At 42.9% G+C, this 18,894-nt stretch overlaps 1 protein-coding gene across 6 annotated transcripts in view; it reads left to right on the top strand.

The window, feature by feature from the left end:
• The window catches only part of TIAM2 (TIAM Rac1 associated GEF 2), a 227,319-nt gene that overhangs the window by 174,152 nt on the left and 34,273 nt on the right, over positions 1–18,894 (top strand). For 3 of the 6 annotated variants that reach the window (XM_070485557.1, XM_044761780.2, XM_044761782.2), the window contains one exon: positions 11,286–11,389. In XM_070485557.1, coding sequence (XP_070341658.1) covers positions 11,286–11,389 — 104 coding nt within the window. Of the gene's footprint in view, positions 1–11,037; positions 11,166–11,285; positions 11,390–14,918; positions 15,209–18,894 lie in introns of those variants that run through there. The other 3 variants (XM_044761784.2, XM_070485757.1, XM_044761785.2) reach the window with 3 other exon arrangements.

Raw genomic sequence — 18,894 nt, 5'->3', positions numbered from 1 at the left:
CACTGGGGCAGGAGGAGAAGATTGAGATATGTATCAGGTGTGTTGAAAAGGTGAGGCGTAAATAGAAAGTTTATAATTTGTTTAGATCTCTGGGAATAGAAGTCTACGCAATACCTATAAACTCAGTTTTCATACTTTTAGGATTGTATTCTGTAAGAAGTAGGGGGCTGGCTGCCTGTCACCTGGAGGGATCATGGGCTCTTCCTCTTTTGAACTCTGAACACGTTTTGTCTGTATCCATGATCTGGAAGATAAGATTTATTGCCTTGCAATATCACTCTGTGTGCTTGTCATAATTTACCTAATAGACTGAAAATCGCTTGAAAAACAGGGACTTTGAGGACTACAGTGATGTTTAAGACACAGCAGCTAGCACAATTCTTGGTGAACAGCAGGCGTTCCCTCAGATATCTGTTCAGAGAGCAAGGTTCATGGGAGTCTCTCAGTATGAAGGAAAGGCCGTGTCCCTGAGCCTAGGTTCTGGGGGTATAAAAAGATGCCTTGGAGCATGTCTCGAAGCTTCGCAGATTTCCTCTTTATAAATCTGATTGCAAAGGAATTGTGCTGGAGACTTTCTCCAAGTGGAAGACTCTGCTCAATTGCACACGTGTGTAGGGGACTCTGGGATGGCCCACGACGCTGCTTAGCTGAGAACCATATGCCCCAGCTCCAAAGAGTGTCACTGCATCTCCTGAGAGGACAGGAGCCAGCTCGTGCCCCACGTCTGCGCTGCTCTGCTCTGCAACTTTAGTGGGCTAACGGGTGCCCGTGACATAGGGTTATTTTGGCAGATAAACCGAAACCACAAGTAAAAAGGAACAGCAACTTGTGCGTCACTATTGTAGGTCAATGCTAGTAGTGGGATGTGTTTTGAGTTTAATTTGGGGCAGTAACATTTATAAGAGGCTATGGATCTGGATGGGGTAAGGGAATCTAGATTCTGGCTCTGAGCTTTGTCCTTGACCTTGGGCTGGTGACTCTAATGTCTGTTTCCTCAACTCTTAAAATGAAGGATTGGACAAAACAGTTTAACATTTCTTTCCCTAAAATTCAGTTATTTAATATGATTAAAGCACCGATTTAAATGACTGTAGGAATGTGCATTTCTTACAAAAGTTTGTGAAGTGAAAAAGCAACGTAATGGATCCAGCATTCCATTTTGGTTTTACGACAAAATCTCATCACCTCTTTAAATAGAATCAGGTCTTGACTGCTGTAGAAAAGGTGTTTGTTAAGGCTTCATAGTAATAGCAGGCTGTCTCAACATAAAGGTCGCCAAGAACCTTAGAAGCATTAATTAGCTCTTACGTCACCCTGACACAGCAGAGATGTATTGTTAGCACTTTACTTTCACAGCTGGGGAAATCAAGGCACAGAGACTCATTCAGTTGCTGGTAACTTGGACACGGTCATGGTCCACGGTAGATAGGAGAGAACTGTGTCATCTTGTTTTTCCCTCCATGTAGAGGAAAATGTCTGGATTTTAACCACTTTTCCTTTGAAACACTTCTGTATTAATGTACATAGAGTAAAACTCAGTCATAACGTGCTCTGCAGGAAAACCAATTTAGATGTAACTGAATTGATGATGGCCCTTGTCTTCTCATCTGGGGGGCTGGGCGTGGCGATTAGGAACTGTCTGCCATGTGATCATTTGGGGCTTTCTCAGTTCAGGAAAGGTCAGTTGTGTCATAACAGTTTCACTTTCTTTGTTCCTGTGCCTTTTTTGGTAATTCACACGGATTTTCATTAACCTTGCAGTAATGGGACCATATATTTCGTGTGACTCTCATTTCTCTCCTGTAAAATTTGCACTGGCATACTTACCTTCTTTTTTAAAAACTGAGTGTAATTCCCATACTGTAAAATTCACCTTTAAAGTATACAATTCAGTGTTTTTTAGAATATTTACAAAGTTGTGCAACCATCACTACTACCTAATTCTAGAACATTTCATCACTTCTTAAAGAAACCCTGTACCCATTAGCAGTCCCTCCTCATTCTTTCCCCACCCCCAGCCCCTGACAACCACTAATCTACTTTCTGTTTCTGGGGATATGCCCAATCTGGATATTTCGTATAAATGGAGTCCTAGGCTATAACCTACTGTGTCTGCCTTCTTTCATTTAGCACGATGTTTTCTAGGTTCGTCTGTGTTGTAGCATGAACCAGGAGGACTTCATTCCTCTTTATAGCTGGATAATATTCTATTTTGCCCTCTTTTAATCCCACAGAACAATATTACTTCCCTAGAGTTACTCAGGTGTTCTTTTTCCCATAGCACCTCCCCTAGTAGAATCTTGTGTGTGCTTTTTTTTAAGGTTTCTTTTCAAGGTCTTTAAATAGAATTCCAACTAAGTAGTTCGTAAGGGATTTCAGCTTAAATTCTCCTTTATTAAAGTTCTTTAAGTGTCTGAAATGGAGTGGCATCTGTTATTAACCCCTGAATGTAATTAAGTGTGGCATCTAGGACCTCCTAGCTCTGGGGGCTATCAGTTTCTGGTGCAACCAAAACCTTGGCGGAAGATCTCTTTTATCGTTGACCTTGTATTTTTCATAAAAAATTGGATAAAGTCCAATGGGAGGCCCTTCTCCTTCTTTCTATGGGCTGACCACAATGCCTCTGTCACAGGCATAGCCTGCCTGGAGAATGAGAATATGGCTCTACCTGACATCGTTTACCTAAATTCCCTTCTCCCCTTTTCTAAGAGGGTTGTATCCTCCATTATGTTGTAATAAGCATGAAGGTGGCCTGAGCACATTTCTACCCTGATAAACCTGCCATATTCCTATTCCTCTAAGTATTCTTTCAGATGTTGAGGATATTTATCACAAGGCAGTTGAATCAAATCATGGCAGCCTGCTATTAAGAAACATTTACTACCAGTATTTACTTCTCTCTCTTTATCACCAGAGACCTTGCATTGTCACGAACATCACCAGTTGAAATGTGACCTAAGGTTAAGTGGACTTGGAAGATGTATGAAATTTCCATTTTTCTGACATAGTATTTATGCTATGATAGAATTTACTTCTCTGCAAGCTTAATAATGACATTTAAACTGCTGTCTTAAATATCCTTGACCCAGGAATAATAACAATAAAGAAATGTAGAGTCCTAGGTATCTTCAGAAAAGTAGATTAATTTTTGTCTATACAGAAGCACAAATTAATGGTGATCTCTTTGTTAATGGTGCAGTTTAGGGCTTGACCAACCTTTGAATGCGGTCAATTTGAAGTTATTTTTTTCTCTCACTGAATACTCCGTCTATTATTTCATTTAAATGGTTTTATTCTCATTCTGTTTCATTGATCGATAGTAATACTTGCTTGGTTGACAGAGCACAGCAAATGTCATTAATGAAAGATGTCACAAACCATTTCTAAGTAAAAGCATGAGTAAAATTTAGGGAAATCTGAGTTAATTAAAAATAATCATGCTATATAAAGTTTGCAAATTTAAATTTAAAAGGTGAGAGATTTTAAGCTCTCTGCACAAACTCAATGCTTAATGTGCTCTTGGCAACATGATAAACTGTGCATTATGAACATTAATACAGAATTTTATAATAGTCGGCGAAGCTTGGAGAACTGAAAAAAACCCTATAATTTTGTATTTACAAAATGCCGTATCCTTCCAGCTTTGATTTACCAAAATCTTTACTTTTTTATTAAAATTGTGTTCACACTTGTTTTTAAAAAACAAAAGAGATACATAAGATGAAGGAACTGAATTGGATAATTTCTAAGTTTCTTTTTAGATCTAAGATTTGTTGATTCTCTACCAGCTGTTCATTTATGAACTTGCATAATGGAAATTCTGAGAAATTGAAGAAATGGAGTAGATTAAGAACATAATTCACACAAACTATGTTATCTGAATGTAAGTAGATCTAAAAGTAGAGTTGTATACTGCTTAACGATGTTTTGATCAATGACGGACCCCATATACGACAGTGGTCCCATAAGATCAGTACCATGTAGCCTGGGTGTGTAGCAGGCTGTACCATCTAGGTTTGTGTAAGTGCACTCTGTGATGTTTGTTCAACGTTGAAGTTGCCTAACGGTGAATTTCTCAGAAGTATCCCCATCATTAAGTGATGCATGACTGTATTAAATGTCACAGTTGTACAATTCTAATGCCACAGGAGATTACGTAGTTGAAAACTTAATTAAACCGTTTGTCATTTACTTGTAACTTCTCTGATATTATTTTTTAGATTTTTTTTCCATCTTTTTAATAGAAGATTGTCCTTCTCTAGTTTTTACCTCATAGGGAGTCTCAGGGTTAGTGATTTAATCAACTAAACCTTTCTGAACCTGAGATGAGAGCCCCAATTAAATATGCTATATTATTTATCTGAATGCTGTATTTTTAATTGCTTTTGTGAGCATATTTCATCTTTCTTTGGGAAGTGAGGGAGCTAATATCACTTTGCACCTGCTCTGGGCTGGGTGCTTATTGGTGCATTTTGCATCCTCTGGTGTCACTGACCCCCTCCGCCCCCCAACCGCCCCAGATGTGAAGTTCAGGTCCTTGCTGCAGAGAGAGCAGAGGTGGTTCTCAGCAGATGAGACATTGCCCACCAGTGACCTTTGGTTAGTTTATGGGTCTGTTTTTGGTTTTTATAATGAATTGGGGGACAGTGGCATTCAGAGGTTGGGGACATGGTTGCTGGGTGTCCTGCATGCTCAGGTTAATATCTCACACTGAAGAACTGATCTACTAAACATTCATGTAGGTGAAAAACGTGTAATGATCTGAGCCAAGAACTGACTCCATTTTACAAATAAACACAAATTATTTTTTCTCTACGGTTAGGGTACTTTGAATTTTCTAGCAATGCAACAACCCAATCAATCAAGGGAAGTTTGTCCTCTGTTGGTTCAGAACTTTGTCAAGATTTTTTGCCCTTTTGGAAAATCATGTTACTGATGGCAACACCCCATATGCATTTAAATCTCCACCAAGACATGCTGGCATCGGTCTCTGACAAAGTGGAGACATCACCATGATTCTATGAGGTGCAAGCATTGGACAGCTTCATCATGGCTTAAAGAGAGGTTGTGCCCACGTATTTACATATTGAAACACCCATACTTTTAAAATTACAAATTACTTTCCATTTGTTTTTCTCTTTGAGTTACTATTAGGGCATTATATTACTTTTTATGAAATTATGTGTGGAGATAGAGTAATATATTAAGAATGAATTTTATTTCAGGATAGTAAAAGTACATGTTATCCCAAAGGGGGCTGTGGATCTGATAGTACTGAGAATCAGTGTCCTACAATGTATGCTTTGAAGCATGAAAAGCATAGTTTAAAAATAATTTCCATTCTCATTGCCTATCCTTTCAGTCTACTTCACATGAATCTTCAGCTCACAAATTGAAGCAGAGCTTTTTAGGATGCTGTGACTACCATCACTGATTTCTCAACAAAGTCTTATTGTCCCTAATAGGGGAAAAGAAATGTTCTCCTCTTGATACTAAACCTCTTAATCTCAGGTCTGTGCCTGATGCGCTGCAGTAGGCCAATCACTGAGTACCGTGCTAGGAGATGTAGAAAGGTTTATTCGGATTGGCCAAAATGAGAAGGTGGGAGAGTAGGTTCTCTCAGTTCAGACTTAACAAAAGAAGGAAGCAGGGGATCTTTATAGGGCTGCAGGGCTTGGGAGGAAGAGTTTAGGGGAAACAAAGGGGAAGTTCATGTTTCTTTCACTTCCGGTAAGACCTTGAGCAACCATACTTCTTGGCATCAGCAGCAGCCGGGGGCTGGTTGTCTGGTGGTCGTAACTTCCTTTAAGGCATTCTTTTTCCTCTGTAAAACGAGCTCATAAATCTTTGCGACCCCTGAGTCACTCCTTTGGTTAGGCAAGAAAACAACAAATTAGCAAGCTGTAATTATGCATGGACTGTGAAGCAAGCATGTGGGCCCGACAAATACATCTAATGGAGACTAAGGTTATTTATTAACTTCTTTTCATCTGTTTCTGTGTTGGTAACAGGTTGGAGGGTAACCATGTTCTTATGGAACATTTACAGTAACGTTACCTCAGGTACCTGGCTTCACTCTCGTTTTGCTTTCCTGTTTTCGGCCCCAGAGATTGATGTCATCTTGAGATTTTAACCCAATTCCTCTTAGAGGCTGTATTTCTGAGAATGCAGGAGGCATGCTCAGACTTTTGGGTAGGGGGTTCTTCATCAGTCTGTCCTCTGGAGGCTGGCTCCTGGCTGCTGCACAGGAGAGCACCTCTCCCACCCTCCTTACAACCAGAAGTTGCCTGGTGACTCCAGGCTCTGCTGGCAGCCACCTGGGTGGGTGTCCGGGGACTGGGAAGAACTTGTTGCCTGTTCCCTTGCTAACTGGTTGAGCAGGGAGGAGGCAGCCAGCAAGAATGGGATTATGGATGGCATCAGCTAGATGAACAGACATCGTAGCTGCCTGCTGAGCAGAGTGAGAGCTCCTGAGGAGTAAGTAGCACGCAGGAGACCAGCAGGGACACCAGCTGACCTCCCCCAGCCTTCCCAATGCCACCCATTTCCAAAAGATCCTCCTTATGCATTTCAGAGTTAGCACCTCGATATCCCAGTGCTTCTTAACGCCAAGGGGAACAAATGGCAAAGCCCACACTCCTGCACGTCACCTACACTGGATTGGATTTGGAACTGATGGAAATGACGCTTTGAATTCACATTACGAGCTCTGTAGGCGAGGCAACCTTAACTTTAGCATTTCCTGATGTTTCTATTTTTAAGTTGATACCCAGGATGTTACTTGAACACAGGTTTTGCCCTTTAATTGTAAAGGATTTGGGGTAGCTAGCTGCCTGGGTGACAGTGACACTAGTAGGGTCTGTACTGACGCACAGAACAGGAAGACCCTGAGTTACTAGGTGTCTCGTACTCCCAGTTTTCTGTAAGGATCTGTGGGGTGGGCAGGAGAGCAGGGAGGCAGTCATCTTCTGGGATAGCCTGCCTGGTGTGTCGTCACTCTCCAAAAAATGTCTTTTAGTTAAAGGAGCAAGATGTCTGACCCTGGTTTCATGTGTGGCACCTGACATATTACCTGGTACCCGGTGGGTGTGCAGTGCTCAGCACCCATCTGACGAGGGAGTGGATAAACTGAATGAGTAGGAGCAAATGGAGACCCCGAGACAATGACTTGGGACCATGCAGCTCCTCTCACGCGACTGCTGAGTAGAAGGTCTTGTTGATCATGTTAGAGGTTAGATGTTTCAAATGGCTAGACCTCACCCCAAATACTTAATTTCCACAAGGAACAAGAAGGAGCGGATGAAAGGGTGTGTTTACCAGATATAAATAGATGTCTTGACTTGAATTTGTAATTTTGTTATTTTTCATTATTTACAATCATGTTGGCCAAAAACTCTTCTGGAGCGAGTTTGAACATCTGTACTGTAGCGTGCTGAGCACGAGGTGGGCGAGAAGCACGTGCTCATTATTGTCTGATAGAGACGAAGTGTCCTAACACGTGTTACAGTGAATGTGTCCGCACGAGGAGGGTCTCCCAAGGTGGGAAGCCGGTTTTTGGTTGGGATGGGAAGGATATCTTTACTCGCTTCAGCAGCTGGTGCTCAGGACGTGGGCAGAGTCTAAATGGGGCAATACATAGGCTTCTAGCGCCCAGGACAGGATGTCAGTGCAGGGCCTGCTTGAAACAGCTTTGTAAATAACATTCAAATTTTACCGGCCTACCCTTTTTTTTTTTTTTTTTTTTTTAGCCAGTCTGCTATTCTCCCAGAACGTGCTTTGTTCTCATTTGTCTTCTAGAAAGAACGCTAAGGGAACACTGCTTTTTACAGGTATACAAGTCCTGGGGAGATCTGAGGCTCCTGTAGCTGGGATCTGCAGCCGTGGACACTGTCAGTTCCCTTCCCCTGTGCTTTGCCGTCTCCAGGAGTCCTGGCGCATTGCTGGTGGGGTTGGAAAAGGAATCAGTCACCACAGAGATCCTGTTTATGCCCAGAGACCATTCTGCCTCTGTGACATTTGGGTGGTGGAACAGCCCTGAGATTTCCCATCTTGGCAAGGCTCAGGGACCGCTCAGAGCTGCCTCCTCCCCTGGGATCCCTGGGGCCAGCCTCAATGGGAGTTGGCTTCTGTGATCCAGCCTGTCCAAGCTCATGCCTCAGAGAGGATCCAAGCACCACTGACGGCTCCCTGAGGTTGAGGGGTACTGAGGTTGATAGGGGAGCCTCACTGATTCATAGCAAAGCCTTTCATCCTGGGGTGGGCAGGGTTTTGATAGGAAGGATGTCAGATGTTCTATTACCAAGTAAACCTTTTGCCTTTGTAAGAGGTAAAACATGGTTTGGCGAGTTTTCAGCATTTAAGTTCCAAAGTTTTGTGAATATATTGAATGGATGACTCAGAATTCACATGGCGCCTGCTTTTGACATCAGCCATGTTATTTTCACTAGCATCCATCTGGCTTCTGCCGGCTCCAGAGCTCCTTATGCCCATGCCATCTCTGACATCTTCAGGGGATGTGAGGTTGCCTTTGTCTTTGCATCTCTAGAACTTAGTACATACCTGACGTACGGCAGGTGTTGTAGAAATCTTCATCACAAATAAATGCATCAATTCATTGTGTGTCATATTTCCTATACCTGATAGAACTGTCTGGATATACCAAAGCTCTTTATTTACAAGGTAAAGGCAGCAATAAGGCAAGTTTGATTCTGTTACTAGCTAATGTACTTTCACATTACATGGCTTCTGTGACATTGCTCTCTCTTGATTTCCTTATACTTCTCTGTGATGTCTCTATAAAGAGAGACACCTTCTCTGAGGGCCTCTCCTCCCCTGTGCCCTATGATTGGCGTTTCCAGGGTTCTCTCCTTGGTCCTCTTCCCTGTGCGCATTCTCTCTGGGGGCACCATCCATTCCCGTGGCTTCACTGACGGGTGTATTCTGATGACTCCTAATCCACATCCAGGTGCAGACGTTTCCTAGGTGACTTGACTCTTGGGCACCTGCCGTCAGATGGCCCACCTGTGTCTCAATCTCAGCATTGCCAAAGCTAAGCTTGTGATTCCCACTGCCACCCTGCCCTGTTCCCCATCTGCCCAGTCACCTATCAGGCATCTGCCTTGATACTTCTCTTTTTTGTATGTCCTTCTATGAAGTAGGTAGCAATGAGGGAGCCCCGCAGCTCTACCTGCTCAGACTTTTGTCTTCACTTCACTTCTTTGCTGTGACTCTATCCTGCACTCATCTGGGTCCCTACACCTTGTACCTGCAGTGTTGCTGTGACTTTCTGACCTGTTTCTCTCCTAAGGTCTTGCCCTCTATCAATTCCTCCATCCCAGGGCACTCTCCCCGCCCTACCCTACTCTCTTGGCTGCAGCCACACTCAGCAAGTTCCCAGATCTGCTGAGCTCTTCCTACAATTTGCCTGTACTCAGCTGCCTTCTGGTCTTGGAATCCCCTCTCCCCACTGCCCACCCTGCCTGGTCGTCTTCAGCTTTAAGAACAAATACATACCCCTCAGATTTAAAGACTTTGCTCAAGTGGCTCCTTTGCTATGAAGCCTTTTAGGGTCCCAGAGACAAGTGACTTCCTTCCTGAGTATCCCCACTCAACCGTGTGGACTTTCCTCACATCATCTGGGACACTGTGCTGTAGTCGTGTCTCTGTCTCCCCTCCCTCACCAGTCACCTCCTGCCAGACTAGAAGTTCTCCTTGAGAGTAGCAACTGTATCTCATTCATCTTTGTATCCCCAGCACCTAGAACAGTGCCTGCAAAATAGCCAGTGCATGTTGAAGGGATGGATGGAAAGGTGTGCTTATGCTGAACACAATAAGGATGCAGGCTCTTTTCTTTTGAGAATTCTGTCAGTTGGTCTCCCTTAAATAGAGGTACAGCAGCCTAAGGAGGCAGTGATGAGGGAACAGTGGTGGACCACTTTTGGCTTAGGGTCTAATCTTGCTTCCCGTGCAGTCCACCTGCTGGTAAATGGACTGCCTCTGTGGTGTGGTGTTAGGGGCCTGGGAGAGGTGAGTCCAAGTTATCCCGACCTGTTGTCACTACCCGAAATTTTCCCCGGGATGGCTCATGCATTTGTGATCAGCACAGCCTTATTTGGGCTAACTTACTCTATAACCAATAGCAATGAAGTATGACTTGGACTATCTAGTCCTTTTCTAGGTGGGGTTAGGGTGTTGGAAGAAGAAATTGGAGCTCCAGAATTCTGTAGACCATTCAGATGTTTTCTTTTGGTCCTCCGTTGTCTTAGAAGCAAGTGCCTGTAGTAATTGGTGATATCAGCATGGATCACAGTCTGGCATTCCTATGCATTAGTTTTATCAACTTTCTAGGGCTCCCATAGCTTCTAAAGGTCTCCTACAGACCACTGTCCTTGCCCTCATCATGCTAGACAGTTTCTTTGTCAACATCTATGCATGCTTTTTCAGCCTCAGTCAACTCAGGTACAAGATTGATAGCCTCTTGTTGTAGCCGATTGGGATCAGAAACCATCTGGTTTTACCTGGTCCACCAAATACAAGAATTAGAATGAAACCTATACTCTATTTTGATAGAGGCTCATCTTTCCATCATTCTTGAATTTGTTAATTTGGGAACCACTGGAAAGAATTGTTGAGGATGACGTGTGTATAGCTGTAGGCTGGCAAGCTGTGTGCTCTCCTTACTGTTCATGTCATTTCTGAACCCTTTCTCTAGAAGCTGACAAAGGTTTGCTGTTCCTCTTGGCACTTTCAATTTAGGATGCATTGTGGTTGATGTCAGAAAAAGAAGAATCATGCTTGCAAATGAGCCAGTTGTGGGTTGTAATCAGAATCTATATATTACATTATTGGTTTTCCAAGATGTGCTTGGTAATTTTGCCCTCACTTAGCCAAAAATAGGGAGGTACCAACAATAGTCACTGCTCTTTGATTCTTGGTCCAAATAAAGTATTTAAGATCAGAGTTTAGTGAAGTATAGTTTGCACAGCAACAGGAAAGGTGACAAGGCATTTAAGTCACTGTCTTGATTGCTCATTGGTCTCCTTTGACCAAAACAGGCAGAAGATGTTGCTTCTTCAATCGGTGAGAGGCCACATCTGTTTCAGAAGACCAGCTCTGTGCATGTTGTAACTTCAGGGTCCTAAGAACCACAATGTGACACCTTCTAGGTTGTTAGTTGATTTTTTCTTTCCTCTTTTTCTTTATCTGAGCCTTTAAGCCAGTTATTACTATTCTCTGCAAATGGCCAAACTCACTTTTATGTATGTTTTTTGTCACTTTTCATGTAGATTTCAGCAACGTCCCTGACATCACAACTGGCCTGAAAAGGAGTCAGACTGATGGCACCCTGGATCAGGTTTCCCACAAGGAGAGAATGGAGCAGACGTTCAGGGTAAGACGCTGTCCCAAATCTCCAGCAAGAACCCAGCAGACAAGCATTAATTCCCAGCTTTACCAGAGGCAGGGAAAAACCAATGGAGTTATCTTCTCCCTCGGTCCAGCAGTCAGAACAAACATTTTTTTCCCTTAAAGAAAATAGTTTCCTTATTCATTTGAAGTGAAGTACTTGTCCTCCATGACGTCTGGCATGCCACCAAAGAGCAGTGCATTCATACGTTAGGATGGTTTTGACAAGGAAAATCTAAGCCTGGGTGTTCTCATAGTCACGTTAAATTACTATCCATTACTTTCCTACTTTTTTTTTGGCTGAAGATAAATTATTTTTGCAATGTTGTCATTTTGTTGTGGTAAAATCTATAAAACATAAAATTTGCCATTTTAACCATTTTTAAGTGCACACTGCGGTGGTGTTAAGTACATTCACAATATTGTGCAACCATTACCACTATCCATTTCCAGAACCTTTTCATCATGCCAAACAGAAACTCTGTACCTATTAGACAATAACTCCCATTCACACACCCCCCCCCACCCCCGTCCCTGATAACCTCTCTTATACTTTCTGTCTCATTTGCCTATTCTAGGTACCTCATATAAGTGTAATCTGTACAATATTTGTCCTTTTGTTTCTGGCTTATTTCACTTAGCATAATGTTTTCAGGGTTCAGCCGTGTTGTAGCATGTGTCAGACCTTCACTCCTTTTTATGGCCAAGTAATATTCCATTGTATGGATATCCTGCATTTTGTTTATTCAGTCCGCTGTGGATGGACATTTGGGTGGTTTCCACCATTTGGTTATTGTGAGTAACGCTGCAGTGAACAGTGGCATACAAATATCTGTTTGGATCCTTGTTTTCAGTTCTTTTGAGTATGCATGGAGGAGTGGAATTGCTAGGTCACATATATGGTAATTCTATGTTTAGCTGTTTGAAGAACAGCCCAATTGTTTTCCACAGTGCTGTAGCATTTTCCTTTCCCACTAGCAATGTATGAGAATTCCAATTTCTCCACATCCTTGCCAACGCTTGTTCTATTCCATTCCTTTCCTACGTTTTTAACTGTTCATAGTCAGCTATCCTTTCAGAAATGGCCTGATTGACGTGATCTATTTTAATACACAGTCCAGTTTTAATGGATTTTGAAATTATAACTGTTTTATATTTCTTGCTTTTGTCTTAAATATGAACTAAGAATGGAGGAAATATAAGCTAGGACAGGTATTTAATGAAACTTAGAGCAAGACCATCCCCTTTTGGATTTAGACTAATACTACCAGGAGCCAGGCCCTTGGTGAGTGGCCACGTGGCACACGCTTTGGTGACTGGGGTCGTTCACTGTGAGAAGGGTGGATGAGGTTAGAGGCCGGCCAGCTTCAGAGAGGATTCCAGTGGCCCCGGGCACCTGGCCTCTCCTCTCCTCTTCTTTCCCTTTCTCACCCCATGCTCTCCTCTGCCATTCCCTATCCACCTCCTCCAAAATCTCCCTTCATTTCTCTTCTCTTCCTCATACAAAGCAAATAGTCAGCTGCCTTCACTGGTCTGGTTATGCCCCCAGGATGCAATGTCTTTTACTAAACTGAAATCACCAGCATTTTTAGTCTCACTCTGTTCTATCTCTACCAGGTTATTTACCTTTGGGAACCCAATATCATGGCTAATAGTCATCTTTTTGTTGTTGTTTTTTTTAAGCAATAGACCCTAGAGAATTAAATAAATATGTTTTGATTGTTTTGTCTTAAATTCTTTTAAAAAGCCAATGCTTCTGAAACACTCAAGAATCTGGGTGTTCTATTTAAGGTAAGTGTGCCCGTGGGGCACTGCGCAGTGTGGCAGCTTGGGGAAGTCACTTAACACCATTAGGGATGATGGTTTCCTTTATGTTAGAATCTGTTTGAGTTCCACATTAAAGTTCTAAAGAATGAAATTAAATTCTTTTCCAAATTGTATTTTACTTTAAGATTTAGTAAAATAAATATGCAAGAAGTTACCACATTGTGGCCACTTTCGACTCTATTATTTAACAGTGCATATTATAATTAAACAAAGCCTTTATGAAATGAACCTTGAAGCATCAGTTAGAAATTTAGAAAAGGAGAGCCAGCCCTGTTGCCTACTGGTTAAAGTTTGGTGCTCTCACGGCTTCAGTGGACCATGTTTGGTTCCCAGTCGTGGAACCACACCACCCATCTGTTGGTTGCCATGCTGTGGTGGTGGCTCACATAGAAGAACTAGAAGGACTTGCAACTAGAATATACAACTATACACTGGGGCTTTTGGGAGAACAAAAAAAAAAGAGGAAGATTGGCCACAGATGTTAGCTTAGGGCAAATCTTCCCTAGCAAAAACAGCTTTAAACAACAAAAAGGAAATTTAGAAAAGGAGCGAAAGCTGCATTTCAGCTTGAAATTGAAGTTATCTGGACTTTAATTTTCATTGCTAAAATAGTTAAATAAGAAAGCAAATATATAAATACCAAAGAACACAGAAGGAAAAAATACGGAAACAGAGTATTTGCATGTTAACCATTTGCTGCCAAATTCCTCTCAAGTCTAAAGTAGTTACCTTACTTTTTTCAAATTTGAAGATATCTATCTATCTGTAATAGTGGATTTCAGTACATTTTAAAGAAATCCTAGCGAAATGCCAAGCGGTTTCTCAGTTTACATGTTCTTTGTTCCTTGGGAAAGGAGAATTGGTGACCACCAAAAATAATAGTTGTGATGGGTATTAGTGAAAAGAAAGTTTTCAATCTGAGACTTAAAAAAAACCTTTCTGTTCTGTATTATTATTATTATTGTTATTATTATTTTTAGCCTCCTAGAAACATCAAATTATGTCTAAAAGCAATCCTTTTCTGTTTTCCAAATGGATTTTGCAGTTCTATGATGCATGCCCAGTGTGTGTGGGCGTGGACCTTTCGGGATGACCCTAGTGCTGCTCCACGGTGCCCACAGGAGGTGGTCATCTCCAGTGAGGAGACCTGCCTTGTGGGCTTCCCACTGAGGCCCATCTAGCCCTCTCAGAGGTCATTAGCTTCTTTTCAGATTAGACCCTGGCTGAACCTGGGTTGTTTGGGATATTTTCCTAACAATATTCTAGACTTCGGAATAAGGAATAATTTCCCTTGAAAATCAAATGCCCCCTGGCTTGATGAAACACAGCTGTAAGTAGGGCTTTTGACAGCCCCACAATTTCTGCAAATGGTTCATAATTGATTGCCTTCTTTCTCTTCAAGGGTGCCTATTACTGTCACGGCTCTTTGTGTGCCCCTGTCAACCTCTACTGTGTGGGGGATTTTTTTTCAGTATTGTTAGCAATTAGCTTGCACTATGGTAACAGTTTGGAGTCTGAAAGGAATAAACAATTTCTCTTTGGGTGAGGGGGTTGAGTTTCTGGTTTGTTCTGGGAACTTGAGGTGTGTTGAGCAGTCCCTGCAGAAATGCTGTCTGTGCTCCATGTTCAGCTCCCCGAGCTGGCTCTGAAGAGGTGGCACTTTGTGGTTCTGTCGTCTCCGCATGTGCCCTGACCTGGTGCCTCCCCAGGGCGAGCAGGCTCCCAGCATGGGGTGGAAATCCAGAGGAAGGGGGTGAGCCTTTCCCAACCACCGGTGCTGCCTTGGAGGAAGAGCTTGGTGGCGCTAGGACGTCCTTGTGAGTGTGACTTGGAAGAACAGTTTGGGATTTTTTCATTGCCTGGGGATGAGAGTGAGAGAGAGCGTGTCTTACTCATTTCCCAACAGCCGACTGTAGATGTGATCGTTTCTCCCCGAGGGAGCAGGTTTCTTTGAACTTTTCCTTTTCATGTCCAGCATGTAAGTAAACGAGGGCTTTGATGCTCAGGGGTGTGGATTCTATTCCAAATGTGGGCATGCTTGCATGGTTTCCTTTTCTCTGTCTTGAAAGTCGATTTGACTCTAAAATGTCTAAAGACTGTTATGCAGATGAGAAGATATGCCTTTCTTTCCAGAAGGAATCCTGACAGTAATCTTTAAGCACTCTTTGCAGCTAAGGAGAAGAGAATTGCTTTCGGATACCAGTTCTTCTGTGGCATCGTCAACTTCTTGTTTCTCATTCCAAGGATGCATAGGTCTTCACGTGGATCTCTGAAATAGTTTTGTCCTTTTGAAATAGAAAGATAGCAGGAAGTCCTAGGGAAATTTCAAATATTTACTCTGTAAAATACGTTTGAAAAGAGAGAGGAATTACTTAAAGATGCTAAATAATTTTATGCTTTGGAAAATTTCCTTGGAGTATAGCACAGACTTATAATGAGCTTAATGCTGTAAAAGAAAATCCACAAAAGCGAAGCCATGTTCTAGAAGGTAAGTGAGTTTTTACTTTAGTTATTCCTGATTAAATATTTTTTCAGCTTTTTGGAAGAATTTTATGTAATCACCTAGTGTAGCGCTGGCAGCAATTATTTTTACAGTTCGTAGGCGTTGCGTCGCTAGAACAGAGAGCTTTGGGAATCTGGAGATGTACAGCATGACGACTGTGTGTTTGCTCTTTGCAATTTAATCATGTTGAAGATATATTTTGTCCTGTTTATCTTTTCAAGGGAAGAAAAAGGGACATGCGCTAATAGCTAGGTGTCAGTACACAGCACGAGCATAACTGGCATTTAATATTTAATGCCTGCTCACCCACTTGGCTTAACCTTTTGAGTTTGTCACATGAATTGCTTTTAAGAGTTTGCATCTCTAAGAAGCTGAAGGAAGACAAAAAGATTATTGGGCTGCGTGATTTGTATTCCAACATTCTCAAATTATACATCTTTCTCACCTTTCTTGGCGTCTCCTGTATTATTTCAAGATCTGTTTGGGTGTAAGATGTTTTTGTGAAAAAGTCAAATTAAGATATCATTTATTTATAAATAGCAGTCTTTCTGCATAGCTGCTATTCAATAGATTAATATAATCATGATCTTTTCTTTTTTAAACTAAACATACCTATTTCTAAAGGCATGTCATCTGACATAATCCCTATATGAGTGACAGAGAGAGAGCATCCTCAAAGTAAACCCATTGTCTCTGAAAAATGGAGTCTGACATTCTCCACTAGGGAGGCAATAATCTTTCACAATGACTGAATCCCAGGTAGCCTTTTCTTATAGACAGTGGTATAATGGAATCTCCACCTGATGGGCGGAAACCTAAATCTGTATCCTGGTCCACCAGGCTTTCCCAGGGCAAGGTACCCAACCCTTCTGAGCCTCTGTGTCCTCACCTGTAAGTAAAAATAGCAATACCACTAACCATGTGCTGTTGAGAGGCTCATGTACGACTAGAAGCACAAATATGAGAGATTCTTAGGCTAAAAGTTCCCCCTTCCCAATGTGTCTCATACACACAGGTGTTTTGGAATGCTTTCCCCCTCTGCTCACCTAGCGTATGACTTAACCATCTTGGCTGCCTACCCCGTCTTCTTGAAGTTAGTGTCAGTGGTCAAACCCTGCTGAGCTGTCCTGTGAGATAAAAAAGAACTGGAAACCAAGGGTCTTGGCCATCGAGTCCTCCCAGCTCTTTGTCATCTGCATGAAGATAAAGACCACCCACCTTTTAGCTTATTTTTCTTGTGTAGTGTGTTGGAATTGTTGCCCTTTTCTAACGGGTTGCTTCCAATGACTAAATCAAAATAGTATGTGTTCAAACTGCCTTTATCTTTAGCAGGAGTGGGCTGTGAATATTGAGATGCCTAGTGAATTGTGACTGACTAGCAGTTGAGGAGGTCTGGCAGGCTTTTTGCATTTGGAAGCGAGGTGCCACTTCAGGGCACGGAGAGGTGCCAAAGGCACAGGCTGAGAAGGATCAGAGTTGAGCTGAGTTTTCCACCGGCTCTGAAATGAATTGTTCTGCGTTGCTAACACCCTGCTTCCTTTTGGCCGGCACTTGGCAGGTTTGTGGACTTTTTTGAAGTGACTGTGCTTAGTCTTCATTGGAGTCTAGGAGGCCATCTGATCTCTTTGTAGCTAGTTGGAATTTTGTTTAAAATTTCCATTTTCCTAGCTCCAGGGTATTTGTGCCTTGCTCTTCTTGGTCTGTTCTTGATCCTTAGGGCTGATGTGTTGGGAAGATGCCAACTCTTTGCTGGTGTAGGGGAGGAAGACAATTTCTCTACCCTCCAGGTCCTTCTGGCTGGTCTAAGGATTAAATGGACATGAGACAGAATAACAGGAGAAAATCAAACAAAGCTTTATAACATGTATACACGGCGGAAACCCAGGAAAACTGAGCAACTCACCAGAATGACCAAAGCCACCACCTTAAATATCGCCTTCAGCTAAAGACAAAGGATGACGTTGGGGGTAGTGGTTAGGGACTTCAAAGGGGAGGAAGGCAATTCACGTGGAGATGGAAAAGCAAATGTTAGGCAGACAGAACTTTGATAAGAATGGGCTTAGCAAGGACCCTCACAGTCTATGATACCCAGAGTTATCTAAGGTGGTGGTCCGTCCTGGAACAGGCCTTCTATCTTAAATTCTTTTAGGCAGTTAGGGGGAAGGTCAAAGTTTCTTTCAGGGTCTCTTGTCCTTAACCAAAGAGACGCATTTTGGGGTAGCCAATTCTGATCCCTGACACTGGGATGACAGAAAGGGACATCACTGTAGCATGAAGCACACAAGAGCCCTGTCATCTTTGTTGCCAAGGTCACTTACTCTATCCAGCAGGCTTAGAGATGTCGCCCAGTGTCAAATGAGAAAAAGAAAGAAGGAAAGAAAACCAAATCCTAGGGCAGGGTGTGGGGAGGCTAGCTGTGAGCGGAAGCACTGAGCTCGAAGTGTGGGGCGGCAGCGAGCACTCAGAAGTGACCACTGAGCAGATAGGTGCATGGCAGGCAGCAGGAAGGGAGAGCCTGTCCAGAGGAAGGACGACGAACAGTGGAGTTGACAAGAAGGCACTGGGAAGAAATGTTGCTGGTGGTGACCTCTCTCTCCTCTTCTTTTCACAGCAGCTTCCTCCCCAACCCCAGACTCCCAACATGACTGTAGGGCGGGGTCCTCCAGGGGTTTATGCTAGGCCTAGTGTGTCCCTGGACAGACGCAAACTGAAAAGTGGAGGGAGGGCTGTTGCTGTTGGCTGAGCTATGGGTTAATGGGGTCCAGGGCACAGAAATTGCCGACAACAGGGTGAGGCACCAAGCGATCAGCTGTCTGTGCCTTTGCCAACAAGGCTTTTAGAGCTCAGACACTGCACTGCTCATTGAGTGAGACTTTGCTGGGGTCGGGGTGTGGAGACCGTAGGAGGCTGTGAGTGTGCCACAGATGTGGCACAAGACTTGTGTGCCCTGTGTTAATATAGAATACATGCATGTTTAGGCAGCAGAGTATGTGGAACTGGACAAGACTGTTCTGGAAGCTGGGTGGCATGGTATAAGCTCTGGGAGGCCTGGAGCCAGCTGTGCCCTCTCAGTCTTCCGTCTCCTAGTCTGTGAAGTGGGGACCATGTCACCTGGCTCACAGCGAAGCTGGTGGGGTTAAGGCCACAGAGTCCCTTTCTTC

This window comes from Equus asinus, chromosome 1 (genome assembly GCF_041296235.1).
Source record: "Equus asinus isolate D_3611 breed Donkey chromosome 1, EquAss-T2T_v2, whole genome shotgun sequence".
Taxonomy (NCBI): Eukaryota; Metazoa; Chordata; class Mammalia; order Perissodactyla; family Equidae; genus Equus; species Equus asinus.
Note: the sequence above shows the minus strand (reverse complement) of the source record. Positions and strands in the feature narration are given on the sequence as shown.